The sequence below is a fragment of the Salvia miltiorrhiza genome, chromosome 2 (genome assembly GCF_028751815.1).
Source record: "Salvia miltiorrhiza cultivar Shanhuang (shh) chromosome 2, IMPLAD_Smil_shh, whole genome shotgun sequence".
In the NCBI taxonomy this organism is placed as follows: domain Eukaryota; kingdom Viridiplantae; phylum Streptophyta; class Magnoliopsida; order Lamiales; family Lamiaceae; genus Salvia; species Salvia miltiorrhiza.
In genome coordinates this window covers 63,469,299-63,492,046 of record NC_080388.1, presented here as the reverse complement: position 1 = coordinate 63,492,046, position 22,748 = coordinate 63,469,299, and the positions used below count along the sequence as shown (strand labels likewise).

Genomic DNA, 22,748 nt, shown 5'->3' with positions numbered 1-22,748 from the left:
AAGAACAAAGAATTGTGATTAGTGTGGGATTCTTCTATGTTTATAATAATAATAATAATAATAATAATAATAATAATAATAATAATAATAAAAACAATAATCATAATAAAAATAATAGCAATAATCATAATAAAAGTATTATATTATTGCCCTTAAAATAAATTAAAAAATAGGGACATAATAGGAAATCAAATTTTGTAAAACAAGACTTTTTTATAATAGGTATAGATAGATAGATAGATAGTGGCAGCATAAGTAGGAAATAGTAAACACAGAGGATTTCGTCTAACTTTAAACTCCAATAAACTACCTGTTGTAATATCACATACCATTAGAAAGCAGTTACACAAGTTAATCAGAATCGCTCGTGCTCAACACAAGTATTTTGGATTTGATGCATAAAGCCACTATACACGATTCTATATCATCTGTCTATACTATACACAAAAAAGCTCAATCAAGAAATGACCCACAACTAATTAAGTAGATAGATAAAAATTAACAAAACTTTAGAATTCCAAAATAAATACGTTAATCATTGTCCCTGACCCTGAGCACCCGATGCCACTGGAATATTCACATTCGTGGACGGCTTCTGTAAATATGAGTAAATAGGAAAATGGTTAGTCCAAGTTGAAGAATGAGCTACAAGGTTATATTTTCCGTTCTAACCAAAGGCCACCTCTGCGTTATTGCTGCTTGCCTCATTTGGACTCGCTTTGATGATTGGAATATTTGGTATATTTTCAGTTTCATTTCCATTTACTGCCTTCACCCTCTGAAGCAACATAACATTCAATAAACTAGCTATAATGCAATATAACAACAATGACTCAAGGAATAGGAATTGGCATGCCTACCTGGAAAATTTTGCCCAGGGTTTTCAAAGCCTTTGCCCTTAGACACAGTTCCTCTTTCTTTGCATTGTTGTCTTGTAGAACCTAACAAGATGAATCCATCAAGTAGAATGAAACAGAAATAAAGAAATCCAAAGCAAAAGGCTGAAACTCGTCAACAACCATCTGACAAACACGGGAGAGTGTGCCTTCAATATCAGCCACGTTTAGCTTCCATAGGGAATCGATCATCAACTTCCTGTGCGATTGCATGTATTCCTCAAGTTCAGCCTCAGTGTAATTTCCTTCAGCATTCAGCTGTTTTTTCATATCTTCTTGCAGCTGAATCAAGGCAATTGCACCTAGAGAAGAAGATGATCGATAGGAAATGGTAGTTGATTGATAAGACGGGACAATCAGGGTCATATAATCATACACACGTATCTCAATTCCATATTGCAGAAGTGGAGCATGATATCTTTATATTACGAGGCTGAGGCAAATGGATACTGTGGAGGTGATCTGCTTTGTTCAACATAGAATATTTTCATTCCTTAATTGCTATAAGTAGATTTGCTTTTCATGCTAGCAGTACTTCCCCTTACACCTCAAGGTGATGTTTACTTTTTAGTAAGTACAATACATAAGATTGAGTATTTGAAGGACTGCATGAACCAACAAGCTCAAATTCAATCCTTAAAATTATGTGGTGGTTGGCCTATGTTATTTTTCTACCTCCAAAACTATTGCCTAAAATAAATGCTCCTAAAGAATTTTTCTACTTAACAATCTCATTAGTTGATTGCTAAATCCAAGTGGTGCGTTCCATTAGATGTTAAATCTGAACAAGTAAAAGAAGACTAAGAAAAGATAATTGCAATAATTGCTGGAAGTCAGGCCTGAAAAGGTTGGCATGTCATATTTATAATAAAGACTTGCTAAAGAAACTGAAATGTTAGTTCACTGAGACCTACTTCAAATGCTATACCAAGTTAGGAATTTTAGATGTCAGCTATACATGGCACTACCCCTTGCAGAAGCTTATTTTAGCATGTTAGGCGATGTGGATGGTAACTGAGGACCGTCTTGCAGAAGCTTATTTTAGTCAAGGTACCTGAGTCAAGTCATATCAAACAACTAGTCATGGCCATTTTGTCATTTTTAAAGTAATTATGCCCTTCAGATAATTGCCTTTGATTTCAGGACACTACGTTTTCAGTTTGTTCACCACATCATTAAGTCCTAGATTCTGTAGTCAGTCCTCTTTACTTGGCTGAATCATTGAATAAATTAGAAAAAAGAAATCAGTTTATGGTTCATTAAGTCAACAAGAATTAAAGAAGTTAAGGTGATTTGCATGAAAGTGCCCAAAGATAACTTAAATGCAAACAAATACAAGGAAATCAAGGCAATTATGTAGAAAAAACTTTAGGCAGAACCAGCTATATGCTTAAACTAACCTGTGGCAGCAGTTACTTGGGATTTGATGAAGTGTCCTTTATTTCTGAACCACTCAGCAACAAAAGGCACGCCCAAGTAGATCACCTTCTTTCCAAGCTCTTTTGCCGCCTGTCTTGCATATATATAGCCAATGGTACTCAGCATATCCACACCATATGCTGTAAGGACGTTTGATCATTAGGAACAGAGCATTCAACCATGCTCTTGTTACTTTTCATTTAACATATGTGCCTATTGGGCCAATCATATGTTGGGCTGTCATTTAGTTAGGATTATGTTTGGATTAATCTTGAAATTAGTAGAATTTCCAGGAGGTGGTACACCTAACCAAATTTCCCTTGTTTCTAAACCCTCGATGCCTAGAGACTTATCTGCAATTATTTGCTTCAGAACAACCCAAGCATCATAGTACTTGGTTGTCTATGGTGATTTGATGTGGGATGTCATTGGGTGATAGACTGTACCCCATATAATTTTCTATATTAGACTTGGCTTAATATGATAGAAAAATTATCTATCTAAGGGATAGAAAGGAAAAGTTTAATATTTGAAAAACACCATTCTGTTAAATCTATAAATATTACTCCCTCTGTCTCGCTAAAAGTGGCTCATTTATTTTCGGCATGGAGATTAAGGAGAATGTGTAAATTGAATAAAAGTGGTCAGACCCCCATCTTTTCCAAAGTTAATTATTGTCTTTTATTGACTGGACCAACCAAAATGTAAATTTTTACTATCAAGTAGAAGCAATAAAGCCTAAGATGAAGTGAATGAAGACGAGCTTGCAGCATTCTAACATGTTGAGCAACAAAATTTAGGTAGGCCTAAGATGAAGTGCATGAAGATGAGCCTGCAACATTCCAGCATGTTGAGCAACAAAATTTACAGTTAAGCAATTCGGAAAAGATGTAATAAGTGATGATTACCAGCATTGGAAAGCTTCGTTACTTCGGCCTCAGCATGAGCAATAAATTCTTCTTTATTACCTTGGACATACACGTTGAGTCGATCTCTAAGTATAACAGCCAACTTCTCTTCTCTCTCTTTCTGGACAGTCTAAAGATGTGAAGAATATAAATTAGCATGTAAAGTGGACATATATGTTTCATAGAGACATATATAAAGTATACAATTACGTTCTGGAGCATAAAGTGGGCACATTATTCTATCCATCATTTTTTATTTTTTTTGCAGTCTAACTGAACCATTTATCCCACTGTATATCTTTTGTTTACAAATTGAACTACTGTAATCTTTTGTTCAAATTTACTCTTCTATCCAATTCAAATTCACACTTCCAACACTGCATTTTTGATAAATGGTACTACATCAGATGTCTTTGACAATGATCGGGACTTTGAAGATAAATCTTTAGATTAGCAAGTTCTTTGGATGGTGCAAAATGGAGTAAACCCTAAACTATTCTCCATATAGATAACAAATATTTGAAGCATGACTATAGGTGAAACTAAAACTAGGGAAGACAAAGCAAGCTACGTTTTTCAAATTCTCCGTTTTAAGATAAGGAAGTTTATTTTCACTTGGAAAATGCACATTTAGGTCTCTGTACTTTCACTTTTATTAATTATTATTTTAAATTAAGAGGATTCTTCACTTTTGATTATAAGAGTGAGCACTATCTCAATAGGATTGTAGCTAATGGGGTGGTTTAGCTTAAACTCACCAAAGGAAGCAACCAGAGATCGAGGAGAGATGAGGAAAGGAGATAGGATAAGTGGCAGAAAGACATTAAATATTTTCTTCAATTGAAGACCCATCATCAGCAGCTAGGCTAGTTTAATATAGAACATATTGAAGAAGATAGAAGAATATTTAAGTTACAAGGTAACATCTTTGGAAACATAACGACAATGATGAAATAGGATTATAAAGATCAGAACTAATCTAAGCAAAGAAACCACACACTGAACTTTGTGCGCTGATGATAAGGATCGAGTCTACACCCGGTGCAGGAAGCGGGTGTAGAGCAGTCTATTGCTGTTCTGTTCTTCTATCATTTATTCATTCCTTTGTTTCTGCCTTTTGTCATTCCATTGTTTTTGTCTTTTATTTTCAATTAGCATTCTAAGTTAGTAGTTGTTTTGGGTTGTGGGCGCTTGCATGGGCTTTCATATACCTAAGGTTGAATGACTAGTCTCAGCCCTATAAGGGTGAGACTTGTCTAGGACTCTGGGAACAGAATAAGAGCGCTTGCGCTTGGGCAGGAGAACCCTTCTCCTGATCGTGTTCTTCTTCCTTCCTGTTACTTTCTGATCATTCCTGTTCAGTTAATATTCAGAAATATCATTGCTCGTTCCTGTTCTTTGGAGTGTTCTTGTTTTACTCTTTAACTCTATCAGCTGACCATGTGCCCACCTAATCCATCTTTCTATGAGAAAAGCCTACCAAAAGGTGTAACCTAGTTGAGCTAACGTGATTATTTCCAAACTCAAGCTCGAATTGTTTATTATCAGCTCGAGCTTGAGCTTACAACAAGGTAGAAAATAGAACAAGAAGTCTCTAATATTTACAATATGTTTAAGGCTACTTTAGAATGAACTTAAAAGCAGAAAGCATACAGTACAAATCATCCCCCTCCTAACCCCACTTTCCTGTTATACCATCCATCCCTGAAACCTTTTTATTTTTATTAACATAATAACTGGAGTAGATAGATACAGATAAGCTTGCGTGATGCAATAAACTACAAAGCATAAGGCATTTTACCCGCAACTTCTCCTGCAACATTTTTGCATCAACGTTTTCAGTCTCTGTAAAAACATCCAACGAAGCAATAGATGCCATGGCGAGCTTGCCAATGTATTCCTCAAAAAGCTCACTTCCAAAAAGCATGGCGAAGATTGCTGCAGGATCAATAATTGAGTCTCTGAAAAGAATTAGCAACAAAGAGAGACATTCACGAAAATGGGTCTTAGTAGGCAAAGGTTGTAAATAATTTCAGGACAATGTGTTTTGTAGAATGCACAAATCCAAAACACACTCACGCTGAGATTCCAGCCTTCCCATGAGCATCGTATTTTTGTCTTTGGGCAGGATCACTCAGCACTTGATATGCCTCTCCCAATATCTGATATCAAAGGCAAGACACTGATTGAAAATGTTAAAGACAGGAAGAACTCTCAGCAAATACTGAGCAACATAAAACTGACCAATAACTCATCTATTTTCAATCTACAGTAAAATTTGGATGTGCCAGAATAAGTTTTTCAATGTGTGTGCAATTTTTCAAACAAATGAAAAGGCTATCAGTATTTCATTCATTTGTTGACTTCAAGAAAATGATGGTCAGGAATAAGATAGTTAAAACTTTTGACGTCAAAGGAAAGGAAATCCTTTTCAAAGACATAATTAAATTTTATAGTTTCTCTCAAACCTGACAGAAATTAAATTTAAGCCATAATCTTTCAAATTGATGACACAAAACGAGCTAAAATCACAAAGTGCTTTCCAGGTAATTACCTCACCAGTTGAGTGATTAACAAGTTCTGCTCACTAAGACATGAAACTTGATAAATAAAACATAAATAAGCATGACAAAACTGCAAGAACGCATGTATATTTATCATTCGAAATTAGCAGTTTCATAAATGTAAACTCTGAAAATCCTACTCTATTAATAAAAGTTATATGTATCATCATGAATAAGTTGCTGCCCCGTGCCTTAGATTTAGTTGTATTCCTGGATAACAATCATTTGTGATTATTTTAATCAATATCTTAAACATAATTTCAACAAGATGCCTTCAAAAGACACATGAGAGTCATAGTTAGTGGGCCAACCTGAAAGTTCCGTGCAGCCAAAGGATCATTCGGGTTTTTATCTGGATGAACCTGCCTTGCCTACAACATCCAACCATACCCAGTTGATAATGTATTTGGAAGTGAAAAGAAGAATTAGAACCGCAAAACAAAGAAAATAAGAGACCGTACAACAATGAGAAATGATGAGGAAGCACAAGAAATCGATTCAATCAGAAGAAAGAATACAAAATATAGCAAATAATTTGTGCTAAATGATTCTCTATTAACTCTTATGCCAAGGTATTGATTCTTATTATGCCAGAACAAACTCCCTTTACAAGCTTGAAAATTTTTGGTAAATTGTCAGAGAAGGTTATTGATGTAAGCTTAGCTTGTTAGCTGTCTTGTGTGTTTTAAGTTTTAACCTTTTTTTATTGATTCCAAGCTATCAGTCCATCAATCATCATCATTATTATGGACCTCTTTCACTTCCTCAAAAATTCCTAATATACATGTGCTGTATGTTTCGAAAAATCATTAAGGGGCCCTGAGAGCCTTCCATGACTTTGAGGTGGTAGAACACATAAAGGCACGTGAAGGATCTTATTTCTATGAAATCAAACTAATAGCACAATTCAAATAGAAACTGGAGACTCGCATCATGGATTTGCTAGTTTTGAATTGTGACTGAAGTGGTTTTACCATAATCATAAGAGGTATCAATGATAAAGCGTAAGAACTTAAACTTCGAAAGATGAAAAGAAGAAGATGAGAATTAGTTACAATTTAGAAAAATACAAACACTAACTGGTGGAGCAACAAGGAGAAGAGCTCTGGTATTAACCCCATCAGACCCCACTCGATGTGGTTTGCGTAGCTGTACAGCCATAAGTCAAATATATTTCTTGCCTGCTTATCCCCATTGCCCTACCCGTGATTTCTAAGATGCAAGCATCCTACTATTACACAAACTGTATTGTGCCTGGAATATATCAATGCCCATTATTCAGGCCTATTAAATCTTCCTGTAAGCGTGCTGCATAAGATTAATCAGGCATACCTTCTCCAACAGTCCAAGCTAAAATTAAGTCCCATATGCATGGATGAATGTGGTTTTTATCAAATCTTTTTCCAACCCTAAAAACATGGAGCACTTCGAGGCGTAAGAAGTGCAAAATTTTCAAGTTGTACGCCTCAAACACCTCATTTTACACCACAAATTCCATTGAGTCTGAACTTACTTGCAACTCCTACACCTAACTTCTACTTCCACCTTTTGTCAAAAATGACCATCCGACTTTGGGCTGTCTCTTCTGTGCACCTATAACACTGCTAAAATATCAAGGCTTTAATCGGATTCAATGGTACATTGCCTCCAAACACCTCTCCTTTGTCTATTCTGCTCCCCGTGCACCCAAAAGTAATGACACATCCTTCCGGCCAAGACTTCCAGATGGTCTTTCATTGTTGAACATTTTTTGAAGTCTGGTCTTTTCCCTAAAAAATGAGGCTATTTTCATAAACCTACAGGCTATGGTGATGGCAAGGAAGTTAGGATCACATGATCGTACTGGCATTATATTGAGATGATGAGGAACATCAATTGCACGTCAATGATTGTGGGGCAGACGCTATCGGTATCCGATGCGATGTTTAGCTAACGAATTGATTGTTCACTTAATATTGATACCAAACAAACATCACCAGATCGCATTGCACCATCATACATTCTTTAGGGAATGCTAGCTAGGTCACGAATAGAATTAGGGGTTGATAACTTGTCATACCTTAACGTAATATGCTTTCTTAATCTCGGCCTCAGTGGCGGTGGGGCTTACACCCAGCACATCATAGTATTCCGTCTCCTTCACCATCGATGAAAAGAGCCCTCACCCCTACAAACTGGATCAGATCAAAACAGCATTGAAGATTAGAGGATGTTAATATAATTAGCAGAAAATCACCTGCTTCAACACAGCTGTATGTATGATTAGTAGGTAGGATGAAATCAATCAAACAAAGTTGACAATGGCAATGAATCGAAATCAAAATGAAAGGGAAGGAACCGTGAGCGGATGGATGGTTGATTGAATGGAAAACGATGAAGACCTCACCTGGAAATGGAAGTGAATCCAACGGATTGGCGGGCGTTTCCATCGCCTTCACCACACCACGTGTGTGTATGTAATTCCACAAACCAATTTCTCCTTCCATTTTCTCTCTCTTGAATATCTCTATCTATGTAACAACAGTTACAACACTAAACATTAACGCCCTTCCATTATATATTTATATACATTTGCACTGTCAGTGACATCTTAGGAACTTTTCTTCACAAGGCGTGATGCTGATGCTGATGCAGTGATGCATACTCCCCTTTATTTTTATTTTTCTTTTTTCATTTTTGTTGTCTAACATCATAATCATAATATTTGTGGAATCATAGCTCAAATCAATTTTGGCTCGAACCACAATCCAATTTTGAATGAGAAAAGTTACCAGTTAAACAATTTAAGGGGAAAAAATCTAGAAATAATGCAATTAAGATGTGGGAAAGTGGCTGTTGTGTGATATAGGTGGATAAGTTTGATGATTGGGGAGTAATTCTTGTTTTCGCAATTCTCACCAAAATCATTTGATTTAAGGAAGCCTCAATTCCAATACCAATAGTGGTACCCCTTGAGGTGGAAGAATTTATCAAATGCAACTATATATAAAGATTTCTAAATAAACAGGTATCTTGCACGTTCGTTTTCACAGTGTCCACAATCAAACGAATTTCTCACTTTTACTCGTAAACTTCATATCCCCTCAACGCTTAGTCCTTAAATTAAAAAGAAAAAAAGAAAAAAAGAGGACAAATTAAATCTAGTAAGTACTACACAAATGATGATGGTGGTGGTGGAAGCAGGGCGGGGCGGCTATTGCTTGGGCTGAGCAAGCTCAATATCCTTAATTGGAACCGTTTCCAGACCATCTTTCAGTAATCTGATTTCTTCTTCTGTTAAGCTGTGCTTTGCATTGGCTATTAACTTAGGCTGCTGCTTCTCAGTTTCCACAGCCCAACTATAGATCACCATGCCCAGTACCGCCACACCCATCCCCATTATGTTCTTCATAGTAAGCTCGGAATCAAAAAGCAGCCAACCCAATGTCAGCACACACACCGTCTTCATGTGCCCTAAAACTTGGAAGGAAACAGCCGAAAACCGTCCAATGCAGAGATACTGGCTCACATTGCAGAACACAGCTAGAGAACATGAAAGAAGTATGAAGAACTGCACATTATGCAAACTCATGTTAGAAACATATACCACACTTAGCTCTTACTTACTATACAACCAAACTCATGCTTACCAGGGCTCCAGAAGTAAATTTATAGTCCAAAATTAAGTTTTCTGAAAGATAATAGTCGATTATAGGACCCAGCACAAGGAGAGATCCAGCTTGAATTGGTGCTGTTTTACTCAACAACTCAAATGATCCAATAGAGTACTTCTTCTGCAAGGAGCCTATTGACTGCATTGAAAGAGTTTCATTAATCATATAACTGCAGCACAGAAACACAAAAATGTGGTTTGAAGAGCTTAAACCCAGCTCTGTTTTGGTTTTTTTTTTTTTTGATAAATTATATAAGTAAATAAAGAAATTCAAAGACTGAACGACAGAGAACTCGAACCCAGTTTTGTTTTTTATTTGTTCAGCAAGAGTTTCCTGTAATCTTGCTAGAAATTTTTTGCATTTCCATTTACATTTGTTTATTTCAAAGGGGGCATGGCAGGAGAGCTCGGTCAGTCATTATCAAAATAATACTTGTCAAACATAGATGAAGGAGAGACTAGAGGAATGCTAGAGGACAGACTTGGGACAAGCAGCAGAAATGTCAAGAGCAATCAATTTGGACAGGCCTGGTTGGTTAGCAGCGACCTGCTTTTCTATTGAGAAATTTAAGGTGAACCCCTAACAAATATTGATGGGGAGCTTCAGCAAATAGAAAGGAGTAGAGTGAGGGCCACTATCCCACAAAATCAACAATCAAATAATATGGATTTCATATCAAATGCCTCTTCTGAGGCTAGGCAAGAAAAATCACAGCTTTAGTGTATAATTCTCCACCAAGATACTGAGAGAGCATAAAATTTGATCAATTTTATGTAATATTAGCAATTAACACCCAAGAGATCAATAGTATAACTAACAGGTAACCATTGCTACGGGGATTTCCACATAGGTCCAAACTCATGATAATTTTGTATTTATCCAGTGTGCCAAAAGGGACAAACACATATTAAGCAATACTAAAGTCAAAACTCATATCACAAGACATGTAGTTTTCAGAGGCGGAACACATCATCAGCCGAGGAGATTTACACCAAATCCTCCATAGCATTCCATTGTCATTTTTTGGAAGATCAATTTGTTAATTTGCATTTAAAAGAAGGCTTGCTATATTAGTCTATCGTAGAAGAAGTGGCAATTTACTCACTATTTGTTGTAATGAGGTGGAAAGAACTGCAACACAAGCACATATAAAACCTTTGGCATTCACTTTCACGTCTGTCACAGTGCAAACACCCACGCCTATAACCACAACCACAACCGACAATTTAACTTGACTTGAGTATTGCTTACTATGAAGAATCCATTCCAAGATGCAGACCACTGGAATCATACTCAATTTTGAAATCTGCACCAAAAATACAGACAATTAACAAAATTTAGAAAGAGAAATTAGCATAACATGATCAAAAAGGGGTCAGACTGGCTACAGAAATATCTTTAAGAACTAGTACAAAGTTTATACAAGCTGATCGAGCTGTCAAATAATTGAAATGAACATTGGAAGAAGGAACCACTACATTCAAACCCTGATATTAGAAAATTGCTATTCGTATGTACACCCGGAGAGTTACAATCTGAGGGAATAATCTACCTTTGACTTTGAGAATATGAAGGCATATTTAAAATAAAACAATTTAAACTTGATCTTAGCTTGAAGTGGTGACAAGGGAAAAGTACTAACTAACTTAGTAAGAATTTAGATACAGAGATAGATAAGTAAAAACAAAACAATCATATTAGTCCACTTCTGGGAAGTTACACATAGGTATTTATGATAAACATTAACAGATAACATTTTGAAAAGAAGTCCCTATAATACTATCGACATTGTTTAAAAAGAATGAAGAAAGTAGCATATTGAAATCCACTTCTGCTAAGTTACACATAGGTATTTATGATAAACATTAATAGATAACATTTTGAAAAATTAGATAGATCTGGTGCAGAAAATATAAGTGGAGACAGTCAAAACATTCATACCTGATAAAATCCGACTGAGTTTAGCATGAGGCTCAAATTCATCCCTGTAATAGACATATTCGCAACAATTGAGAACCAGAGCAACTCCCAAAAAGGGACGTGCTTTGATGCAGAAAATCCTGTAGCATTTGAAATCATGCCAACAAGTGCGGTAACAGCAAAATGGAAACCAGTCAATGTTGTGGCTGCAGAGAGAAAAATGACATGTAAGATTCGCAATTAATAAGAAAATTCGGAAATTAGGATAGGCACCTAACATTGATGGGGAATACATTAATCAGACCTCGTGTCAAAGAACAGCAACTGTAATATAATTGGAGCTAAACAAAGTAAATAGCTTATAAAGGTAAATTCTTGAATTGATGTGATGAAAATAAGACATCTTCTTGTAATGGTTTTTGCTGCCCATTACAACCCAAACTATTGTATATTAAATATAAGTGACATGATTTCAAAAGCAGCTGTATGTATCTTTGTCATCCCAAAGAAAACTTCAACTATAACAAAGCCGCAGATAAGGAGCAGCAAGAGTTGGGGGTCGAAGTTGGCATCAAAGCAGCCGATGTTAAATCAGTAAGGTGTAAGCAGTTCCTCAAGAGAAGAAATTGAACATCTTGAGATCCGGTATTGAAGTAGAAATTGCAGAAACAAGAGGGTTAAAAATTCAAATCGGAGTAGAGGCGAAAGCAAAAAAAAATTAAAAAAAAATGAAAAAGAGAGAGGGACTAACCAAAGCTGAAAGCATATCCGTTATTGGACATGAGTTGCTTATTTGCCATGATGATTCCAACAGAGCTGATGACATTCATAGCCCACGCACCGACATCTGAAACGGCTGAAGGTTTCTTTTCAGCCTCCATTTCTGATTTCGGAATAGTTCTCTCACAACACGCACAGAATACCCAAAGTATCTGAACTGGCCTTTTTACTGTAGGAGTAGTTGTTGAGTAGCGAGAAAGAGATCACCACTTTGCTGAGAACGAAATCAAAAGCCTTCAAGTATGAATGCAAAGTGAGTAGATCCGCATCCGCCACTCAAAGAAAGGGCTCGAGGAGGGCGGAAACAGTGATGGATCTCACTCACATCACAATTCACAACTCACAACTCACAACTCACAACTCACACTCACACGCACACTCGCACAGATGGATGCGTCGCGTGCGTGTGTGTGAGAGAGAGAGAGAGAGAAAACTGTGTGTATAACCGATTCACAAAATTTAATGTGAGCGATGCGAGAGAGAGAGGGCGAATACGACGACAGAGCCAACCGATTATGATGATGAAAGATTCATAAACAACGTTGCAAATTGTAATTGCCTCATCCTTTTTTCCTTTTTCCTTTTTCAGTGACAAAAAATTCAAAATCAAACATTTATTTATTTATTTTTCTTTTTCCGGACCTCGGATTTTTTTTAAAGTTGTCTTGCATTTGGTTGTATCTTTTTAGTTGAATTTAATACTTTAATTTTCAAGATAATGTATTTTGGATTGCAAATGTTTAACACTTTTGATTATTAGTTTGAAATTGTTCAATGCAGTTTGGTTTATGTTAGAGTAGAAACAATTTTGATGGATAAAATAGGATAAGTTGTGGAGCATGTGGAGGTTGCGTCAAATTCAAATTTAGTAGCACCATATTCATAGAGACCCAATTTAGACTTAGGGAGAGGATAGTCGTAGTCGTATTATTAGTCATAGATCTGATTTATTATATTTGTTGGGATAAGAGAATAATATCATTCAGATGCTTCAATTCTACATAAATGTTTTAAGTAGTAATTTACTGCAATTTCAACTCAAATAAATTGACTTTATTACTATGCATTGCTGCCGCCTTCTGCTACTCCAAATTCAACCCCAAGCTTCAATTATTGATTATTTATTCAATATACTACTAATCGCACATTTATAATACTAGTACTTTTCGAGAATTATTCATTCAACATTAAGTCTGATTTAACTAGTTATATTAAATGAAAACTAAATCATACTCTTTCGCATTATTCTAATTTCTAAATGACTTATTTTCTACAAGTGCTAAAAGATTAGCTGTGTTTACTCCTTCATTAGAATATCATGTCTCCAAAACTCATTCAAACCTAAATTATCAACAGACCTTCGAAACAAATATCGACTCCTTCATTAGTAGATTATTTGAATCATACTAACAGCATTAGTTAAAGGACTGGTATCCATTTCCAATAATTCATCCAGCTCCTCCAATTTCATACAAACTTCTGGACTATATTATACAATATTGCTAATCAAATTTAAAGTTGGTAGCATTTAGATGCTACAAGATTAAATTTCAATAATTTGAAAATACAAGCGTTACATACATTAATCCAAAAGGAAAATAACCTCGTAGACGTACAAACGACCGAGACATGACAAAACAACCTCTTCTAATCTTCATGGTAAAGGTACAAGCCAAGACCAAATCGAGAACATGCTCTGCAAAATGCTATTTGCTCTGCTGCAGCAACAGGATCTACAATATCGCCATTGCCAGGTGACACTGTGCCAGTTGACTCACGATGTGCCTGCATTTTATAATTCCAGCCTTTATATTTTTTCTATTTATTCCTCATAATATCCAATAAACAGAAACATTTTAGCTTCCGATGCAGGAAATATTAACAGCATATATCACATATGTATCAACAACTTTGAAGCAAAAGGTAGATCCAAAAAAGGTCCCATATATCCCTTGCATAATGAGCATTCTGGTTTGCTGAAGCAAAAACCTTGAGTGCTCAGGTAAAATTCTCCAATATTTTGTTTTTGTCTGAAGTGAGCAAATGTTGAAGCAAATGAATACTCGCTAAATTTACTCGTGGAAGATGATCCTGGCCATCCAAACCCAAGCACAAAAGCCGGAGCCATGCACAACACAAGAATTCGTATGCACTTTCTAGCAGTTTAGTAGTTCGTTAACTTTATACGATTTTTATCAACCAGATAAAGTACCATACCACTTTTTCCACAGAGTTTTAGATATAAAATAGCCAGATGGCAACCCTAAGTTGAACGTAGAAACCTGACTTTTCGGCAGGTTAGGACTCCATGAAACAAAGTCAATGTATTTTTTGGTTCAAAAAAGAATATTATGATATGTTAATCCTAAACAGAATAACAGGTCAAATTTCATTGCTTCATAAACTTTCTTCTCTCTCTATTAGACTATATCCCACCTTTTAATAGCACATCCTTGCTTCCCAAGCCACTCATTCCTTCTTAACTGCCACCCTTTTAACTTAATGCCATCGCATCTCCCACCACAAAATGCCCCATCTTTTTTCTTGCACATCAAGACCCGACCTTATAAAAAAAGCTCCCAATGTCTCCACAAACCATTCTTTCCTAGAGTCATCAAATGCACAGTGAGGCACCTCTGCCAAATAAGATATAATACCACTTCTTTTCATCTCATTCTTACTCTTTTACCTTTTCTGTTTTTATATGTTATTAGTTATTTTCCCTTTCACAGAACTTCAAAATTATATTGGACTTTTATGAGAGACCTACATAAACTTCTATAATTCTACCAACTTGCTTAAGAAATACTGATTGCAGATAGATCTAATTCACTGAATGTTTGTAGTGTTAGTAGTTGGGAGGTCGAAATTCAAGTGACTACTTTTTCTAGAATATTAAATACATATGAAATTTTTATGGATTTTATTTAGCCCAAATTATATCTTCAGTCCTGCATTTCAGAAAGTTTTTTCCGATCTAGAAATGAAGAGTTTCACCATTTCCTGTGTGGAAAACCATGCTCTCATCATGCAAGTTTATGCTCACCTGTTCAACATGATTAAACATGTAGTTTCCGAGGCTACTATTCATGATAGTTGATACTTTATTTACAAATCAAACGGTGTCTGCAAATCAGTTCAAATTTTTTGTAAATCTTATATCCTTGAAGGATTTGATGGAGTATGTTAGCATAAATAACAAAAAGGTAAGCAAGTACTTTCAATTTTGTTTTGCTACAAAAAAAATGGCTATCAACTCTCTAAACCTAAAATTCAGAGGGAGGATAAGGTGGCGAACTGGGTGCAGATAATGAAATTATTACAAGGACAAAATCTTCATGCAATCTCAAATTAGTCAATGTCACATTCAATTCAGATGGATACTTCAACTCTGATGTCTAAGATGTTTAGTCAATAGTTGCATACTAGCAAACAGTTAAAAAATATTTAAATTCCTGTTAAAACAAATGAAAATCATATCATCTATTCACAAGTACTTAAGCAAACTATTGTGGCAGTGTACAACAAAACCAAACATATGACCAATGACAAATGGTAGCCCATGTGCAAGTTTATACTAGTAGAGGGAACCACGAGAGTTGTGGCCATTAGATGGTAAAACATCAGGAGTAAGGTCTCCACTTAATAAACCTCAATTTGTAAGAAAACAATAAGCTTTATTTAGGTCAGTAACTTATACACTCTTAAGAAAAGGGATGAGCTGCAGAATGCCTTATCAGGTATGAGGTAATGTTTAAGTAATATGGAAAGGAACGCACCTCTCCATCTGAACCCCGTACAGTCACCCGATAAACCACGGTCACACTTCCATTCTCAGAAAAAATAACATCACGAATTTCTCCGCACCAACCTACAAAAAAGAATTAGTATTTTGGAAGATCCAAAGACATCCTTGGCATTAATCCTGCCTAAATTTTAGCCCTACATTTCCAAAACTAGCATAATACAGAACACTACTCTGAAATAATAATCATCAATGGCATGGTTCTGCAATATCTATTATATTATACTTCCTTCGGAGAGGAACTGTCATACAAAAGATCTAACATGTTCGGAACATTAACAGTAGATTCAACATGATTTTATAAAGATATTCAATACATTGTGTTTGAGGCTTCATGTTATGTATATTGCTCCTAGCCAATCAAATTGATTGTGCTGAAACCAATAATTGTAATCTATTTTCTTTTAGAAAGGAGTGAACAAGGAATACAATAAAGGATCCAGCCTTCCAGTTTCGCTATGTTTCGTAGCCCATTTCCACAGTTTGGAGCTTCTGCGTCATTTTGCATTTTGAGATAACAAGGTTTACAAAATTCAAGGACCACGAAGGAAAGGTTAGGTATACAGTACTTCAGGACAGCACATCGATATCTTCCCCTGAGTGAGTAGATAGAATAAACATGGAAACCATGCAAAGGAACGCCATGAACTTCACTTATGATCAGAGTAATACAATATGTACTCTAATCAGTTATCACTTATGAGTTCTTTAGGTAAATTGTGGGATAACTTTCATTTTAGGGCTGTATTCAGGTGCCATAGAAATCATCAAACGAGAAGTTACTCTGAGTGCTGCTTTTACATTTTATAAGGAAAACTCTTTTTCCACAACACTAAGCACATAAATGAGATGGAACTCATGTCACCTGGGGCATAAAAGCTCAGCATACGGTTGGCCTGGTACCTGTCATAGCCAGACAACCAATAATTAGTACCACAATAGACAAGTAAAAAAAATATACAAGGTTCAGAGCTACCTTATCACTTACCATGGGATAAATGTGGAATGATCATCATTGGTCTTAATAATATTATCAGGGATCCTCTTATTGAGGTCACGGAGAATCTCAGCGAGGGGGCGAGTGATGCAGGAAGACTTGTCCAAAGGAACCACATAATTTGAATTGGGGGCAGCAGCTTTCTTGTTACTGCTACTATTGTCTCCTCCAGACAGCGCTGAAATCCTGAGCTTCAACGCCTTGTTAGGAACACTGAAGCTGATCTGGGTGTGCGTCCGCCACGGTAATGGGTGACCCATCACAGCAAAACTGGCTTCTGCTGTTGGCCTGATTTTAGGGAACTGGACAGCCATTCCGACAAACCACAGCTACCTGATTAACACAAAAAAGGTTTAAGTGGGAAACATGTGTAGTGTAGTTATTTTCTGAAACATGTGTAGTGCAATATATGTGGTGTCGTTGTTAGGTTGCTAATAAACAACTTCAAAGGACCAAAGACAACTTGGTGCCATCAAAAAGATAAAAGAGCACTGAAATCAACGGTTAAATCCAGCCGGCATAGCCATTAATTTTAGTTATGAGATCATAGGCAGGTCACATTTGTTCTACTCCTGATCAAATCTTGCTTATAAAATGCACGAAGACAAGATTATAAAGCCTTTTGACCAAAAGTGAAGCAGTAAAACAAAGTAAATCCACCCAAAACGCCGTAAATACAAACAGAAGCTGAATATGAAGTAAAATTAAAAGACAGCATTCAGAATCCGAATCCCCAAAAGAAACCTCCAGTAATTTGAAACACTTGGAGATCATATAAAATAAGAAAATCCTGCACAGGGTATGGAAAAGAAAAAACTGAAACCTCGAGTCGAAAATTGAGGTGTTGCTTTTGCGCGATGTTTGTGAGAGGAGGATCGGAGATCGGGGGTGGATAAGAAGGCGGTGCGCTTCAGCCGCGAGAGTCGATCAAATGCAGCGATTGGTTTTAGCGAGTAAGAAGACTTCCCTATTCCGGTACCTTCACAAACGTAGATATTATTTAAACCAAATAATTTCTTACTTCCTTAAAATGAGTCAACACAACCTATTTTCACACTTCGTTTTAGCTCATTTCGAACTCACTCCAGCTTAACTCGATAATAATTACTCCCTCCGTCCCAAAGGAAATGTTTTCCTTCTTTTGGGCACGGTTATTAAGGATGCATAATCTGCCTAATCTACTAGATTATGCATCATTTCAGTTTCTACTAGATTAGGCAGATTATGCATCCTTAATAACCGTGCCAACATTTCCTTTGGGACGGAGGGAGTATAATTTAAAAATTAGTTTGAAAACATAAAACTTAGTAGTATTAATAATTTGTGTTAATATTCCAAAACTTCAACTTAATTTTCATTACACCCGTAAACAGGTACATTTATTACTAGTCTATATAACAAAACATCGGTGGATTTAGTATATACCCAATTATTTTCCCGAATTATTTCAATTTCCAGACTATCATTTTTTAAAATTCGAGTATTGACCAAGCGGTAATTGGTATTTCCTTTTCCCTCGTCTCTATTTTTCTCTTCCATTTGAAGATGATTGGAAGATAATTTTGCCCTTGAATTGAAACACAAGTACGATTCCGGACTGAAAAAACAAAACAAGAAGCAAGTTGTTGATTTTATACTATAGTAATCACTGATCCAAGTGTAAAATAGGAGCCTTGATGAACATTTTGCCTTACAAAAGCAATAAAAGATATACTATATCACTATTACTTGAATTCTTTAACACTAGGAATAGTTTATTCAAAATCACACACGACAGTTGTAGCAAAACAAAGAGATACTGGAGTAATACAACTTAAGCATACAAGAAATTTCACTTCTGATAACTTCAGATCCTACAATAAAGACAAAGGCGCAAGCTGCAGCACTTCAGAAACCATGAATCTTGATATGGTCCTTCTTCACAATACCAGCCTGCATTTGGAACCAAGAACTGATTAAATAGTCATACAGGCAGATTAAGTTCAAAAGGCTCCATTTAGGTTTTTATTTCATTTCATTAATGAGCCTCAGACTAGTATTCTTGTGCTCAGAAAACTACATTTCACTACCTATCTCTTTCTCTCGTACCCTTCGGTTTGACACGTTTATTTTCCACATAATATTTTCATATCACGCCAAATGACAAATTAGCAACTAGGTAATAACCTGAACAAGAAAAGTAGAAACGTTCTTCCGCTGATCACCTTGGAGTTGTATAACCTTCAGCAAAATAAAAAATAAAGAGTTGATTTCTACGACAATCAAATGCAAAAGATAAGGAAGAAAATCTTAAAACATACTTGGCCTAATTCCGGATCCTGGACAACAGTTCCATTGCAGCAAAACTCTTTCTTAAGATCCTTCAAGATTTTGTTATAGCTGAACTCTTTCTTCAATCCCTGCACAGTAGTCAGGCTTTTCCGGCCATTTCGTTGCTGTATCCGAATGTGTACGTACTCTTTTGTTCCAGCACCAGAGTTCTCAGCATTTGCATCAGCAAAAGGATCTGCATTACAAAAAGTGTAAAAATCCAATAGTTAGTCAAATGGAAGGTCTCCCAATCCCTTGCAAGGCATCCAAGGTATGCCATCTCAAGCATTTCTAACTGTTCACCCTCTATATTCGACTTCTCCACTTATGAACTAATGCAGTAATTGCTCAAATAAACAAGAATTTTAAGTGACAAGCATACCATAAGTAGTAGGAATCTGGATATCAAGATCAGACATGAAAATTGGTTGATGCAGCAACCGTACAAGGGAACACGATTTCCTGCAACTAGATTTAAACGCTCAGACCTGAGAGGGGAAAACTAAAATTAGTGATCATCCATACAAGCACGTCAAATCCAAGCATATTATATTTGTCTGAATCTCTCTGTGGCTCGTCTTATCTGCTTTACAACACATAATAGTGACGAGGAACAAAAACATTCAACAACTATACTTTCGAGGCTTGTTGGCACCCAGGGAAAGCAGCCCCCAGTCACAGCAACACCACCAGACAACATAGTATAAGTTAATCCATTGTTTACTAAGATGGATTGAAACTTTAGAATATCACAGAGCCCTTGATAACTTCTACATTTAGCTAATTTTGCTTATTCATATCCCATTAAAAAGGTAGAATTGGAGAAGTCCTGGTAATGATGATAAAAATACTCAATCATGAAAAGAAAACTCCCCAGGAGCAAGTAGGAGAGTACTCTAAGGAATAGACCTCAGGTGTTATTTAAACAAACTTTTTTCATGGTCAAGAAATCAACAGATATAGAGCAAAAGGATCGATCTTTAGCAATTAATAGTTACCCTAAACCCCAATCCATGAAAACAAAAATCTTACATGCAAAAATCACAGATAAATCTTAAGAATTACCGGAGAGGAAACCCTAACTCCTATCGGAATAAATTCACGCTTGATCAGTTAGTCTATAAAGCAACAATCAATACGAGAATTAGCACTGACAGATCCGAATAAAATGATGGAGATTGACGAAGAAGAATACCTGCTCGGGTAAAGAAGAAAGAGAATTAATTGGCACAAAGAGATGGGAGAGGAAACAGAATGAGCTTTGGAAGCAGCAAGAAGAATCTTATAGGATTACGTCCATAAGTCGCAAAATATTCTAGCGATTATAAACCAAAGTTGGTACATTTTGAGGTAAATAGAGGGATAATTGTAATACAATTTTGACGATAATTCATTTTTAACGCGAATTTAAAATTTAATAAAATATACGAACTTTAGTTGTCATTTAAATTTGACTCCGTTAAATCTTAAAATATTTAAAATTGTCCCATCTTTCAAAATAAATTGCACAAAAGTCTACTTTCAAATTTATGCGTACGAAAAATCAACTTTTGAATTTGTGTGTAAATTTTGAATAAATTACTTTGGTGAACTTGTTTTCATATAATTATAAATCTCACTTTCTCCCATGCTCTTGTCAAAAATGGTATCGGAGTAGATTTTTATTGAAAATTTATAAAATATTTAACTAATCCTATATGGAACAAGACTCCGAAAAAATTATGGACTCAAACAACTGTTCGAGATGAATACTTGCTTGGATTCGTCTTTGCCGCTTAGAACTCGACAATTTCTAGAATATGGGTTTGATAGTATTCAATACTCATGATAATTTCACGAATATTTTCTTCATCTTCTTCTCGACCAATATATCCTTCAAAGCATCATTCGCACCATCTGAAATTCCTCTATCCTATAAAGAATAATCTTGTATGCATTGCATCTCGAACAGTTATCCGGAACCATAATTTCTTTGGAGTCTTCTCTCACATAGGATTAATTACATAATACATTAAACATTTTATAAATCCTCAATAAAAATCCGCTCTGATACCGTTTTTGACGAGAGCGTGAGTTTTATAATTATAGAAAACATGCTCACCAAGGTAATTTATTAAAACTTTACACACAAATTTGAAAATGGATTTTTTTTGTACACATAAATTTAAAAGTGGACTTTTGTGCAATTTGTCTTGAAAGAGGGGACAATTTTGAATATTTTAGCATTCAACGAAGTCAAATTTAAGCGACAACTAAAATTCGTGTATCTTATTGATTTTTTCTAAATTTGTGTTACAAATAAATTCTCGCCAAAATTAGTATATTTACGTGCAATTATTCCCACATAATACTACTGTTTACTATCCATTTTATTTTTCAAAATTATTAGTCATTCCCATATTTACCTTCTTCGTCTGCCAAATAACTAGCATATAACGATATAAACCATAAATTCCCTGAAAAAAACATATTATATGAACTGTGGTATGACATGAATTGCTAAGTCCACCAATCTTCACCAAATAATTTATGTAACTTAGAGCATTCACAGCGGTCGCCCGATAGGGGGTCTCGAGTCACCTCGCCTATTGGGTCGCCCACTGCAAGCGACGGTGACTCGATGGGGTTCCAATAGAACAGGGCAGCCCCGATAGAGGAAAGTGGCAGGCGCTTGTTTTACACGCGCCAATTTTTTAAAAAAATAAAAAATAAATAAAATCAAATTTGTATTAATTGGAAAATTGCCATTTGACCGTTGCTGATTTTGTTTGATTCACAGTCATTTAACCGTTTGATTTTTTTTTTTCCCTTTTTTCTCTTCTATAAATTTGCCTATCTTCTTCTTCTTCTTCTTCACCTCTCTTCCATACTCATCTACCTCCTCTCTCAATTTCTCTCCAAAAAAAAAAAAAATGGATCCATACAATTTCAATTGGTACGACTCAAATTGGGTTCCCGACCTTTTCCGACGGAGATGATTATCGTCCCAATTTGGCGAGTATCAACTTGGAGGAGGAACCTAGTTTAAGAGGCGACGAGGAGCCACCGACCACTCACAGTGCGTCGAAGCCTAAGAAAGGAGAGCGGTGGAAGGCTTTGGCCTTCAAGGAGAAGGCGCCGACAAGAGAGCCGGAGGAGGGAAGGGCCATTCGACACACATACACCCTCGAGGAGACGAACCTTATTGTCCGTATTTGGGCGGAGGAGACGAACGACGCCATCCGGGGTGTCGATCAAAAAGGCGAAGCCTACTGAGGCCGGATTCTAAAGCCGGTGAACGCCCTCCTCGGCCTCACCTTGAAGCCCCGCCAAATAAAGGGACACTTTGCCTGAGTGGCCCAGGATGTGAAGTTGTGGGAGAATGTTTAGATGGAGGTTTGCGCGAAGTGGTCTTCCGGCCATTCCGACGACATGCTCCAATAAAAGGCCCAAGTCATATTCCAAGCAAGGAGCCCAAGTAACGGCCCCTTCAACTACTGGAATGCATGGAGGATGC

At 36.2% G+C, this 22,748-nt stretch overlaps 4 protein-coding genes across 7 annotated transcripts; all 4 read right to left on the bottom strand.

The window, feature by feature from the left end:
• Positions 1 to 279: 279 nt before the first annotated feature.
• LOC131011046 (chaperone protein dnaJ 10-like) lies at positions 280 to 8,597 on the bottom strand. 4 transcript variants are annotated; one of them, XM_057938791.1, is made up of 11 exons: positions 8,174 to 8,597; positions 7,847 to 7,961; positions 6,099 to 6,158; positions 5,303 to 5,385; positions 5,025 to 5,184; positions 3,224 to 3,353; positions 2,297 to 2,455; positions 1,020 to 1,198; positions 861 to 941; positions 683 to 778; positions 280 to 595 (listed from the first exon to the last, which is right to left on the bottom strand). In XM_057938791.1, the coding sequence occupies exons 2-11, from the start codon at positions 7,931 to 7,933 to the stop codon at positions 536 to 538; spliced, it is 1,095 nt and encodes a 364-aa protein (XP_057794774.1). In that variant the 5' UTR covers positions 7,934 to 7,961; positions 8,174 to 8,597; the 3' UTR covers positions 280 to 535. The 4 variants fall into 4 exon arrangements, with proteins under 4 accessions (XP_057794774.1, XP_057794776.1, XP_057794777.1 ...); XM_057938793.1 differs by having other exon boundaries at positions 7,847 to 7,954; positions 8,174 to 8,416; XM_057938794.1 differs by lacking the exon at positions 8,174 to 8,597 and adding an exon at positions 8,024 to 8,167.
• Positions 8,598 to 8,752: 155 nt separating this feature from the next.
• LOC131011047 (UDP-rhamnose/UDP-galactose transporter 2-like) lies at positions 8,753 to 12,913 on the bottom strand. The gene is made up of 5 exons (XM_057938795.1): positions 12,112 to 12,913; positions 11,382 to 11,566; positions 10,546 to 10,746; positions 9,417 to 9,578; positions 8,753 to 9,337 (listed from the first exon to the last, which is right to left on the bottom strand). The coding sequence occupies exons 1-5, from the start codon at positions 12,239 to 12,241 to the stop codon at positions 8,981 to 8,983; spliced, it is 1,035 nt and encodes a 344-aa protein (XP_057794778.1). The 5' UTR covers positions 12,242 to 12,913; the 3' UTR covers positions 8,753 to 8,980.
• Positions 12,914 to 13,651: 738 nt separating this feature from the next.
• On the bottom strand, positions 13,652 to 18,049 carry LOC131011049 (DNA repair RAD52-like protein 2, chloroplastic). The gene is made up of 5 exons (XM_057938796.1): positions 17,766 to 18,049; positions 16,934 to 17,275; positions 16,811 to 16,848; positions 15,920 to 16,011; positions 13,652 to 13,925 (listed from the first exon to the last, which is right to left on the bottom strand). The coding sequence occupies exons 2-5, from the start codon at positions 17,254 to 17,256 to the stop codon at positions 13,788 to 13,790; spliced, it is 591 nt and encodes a 196-aa protein (XP_057794779.1). The 5' UTR covers positions 17,257 to 17,275; positions 17,766 to 18,049; the 3' UTR covers positions 13,652 to 13,787.
• A 570-nt stretch (positions 18,050 to 18,619) lies between these two features.
• On the bottom strand, positions 18,620 to 20,617 carry LOC131011045 (protein translation factor SUI1 homolog 2). Its single transcript, XM_057938789.1, has 5 exons — positions 20,448 to 20,617; positions 19,635 to 19,740; positions 19,243 to 19,448; positions 19,109 to 19,162; positions 18,620 to 18,874 (listed from the first exon to the last, which is right to left on the bottom strand). Exons 2-5 carry the CDS (start codon positions 19,669 to 19,671, stop codon positions 18,830 to 18,832), a joined length of 342 nt encoding a protein of 113 aa, XP_057794772.1. The 5' UTR covers positions 19,672 to 19,740; positions 20,448 to 20,617; the 3' UTR covers positions 18,620 to 18,829.
• Positions 20,618 to 22,748: the final 2,131 nt, after the last annotated feature.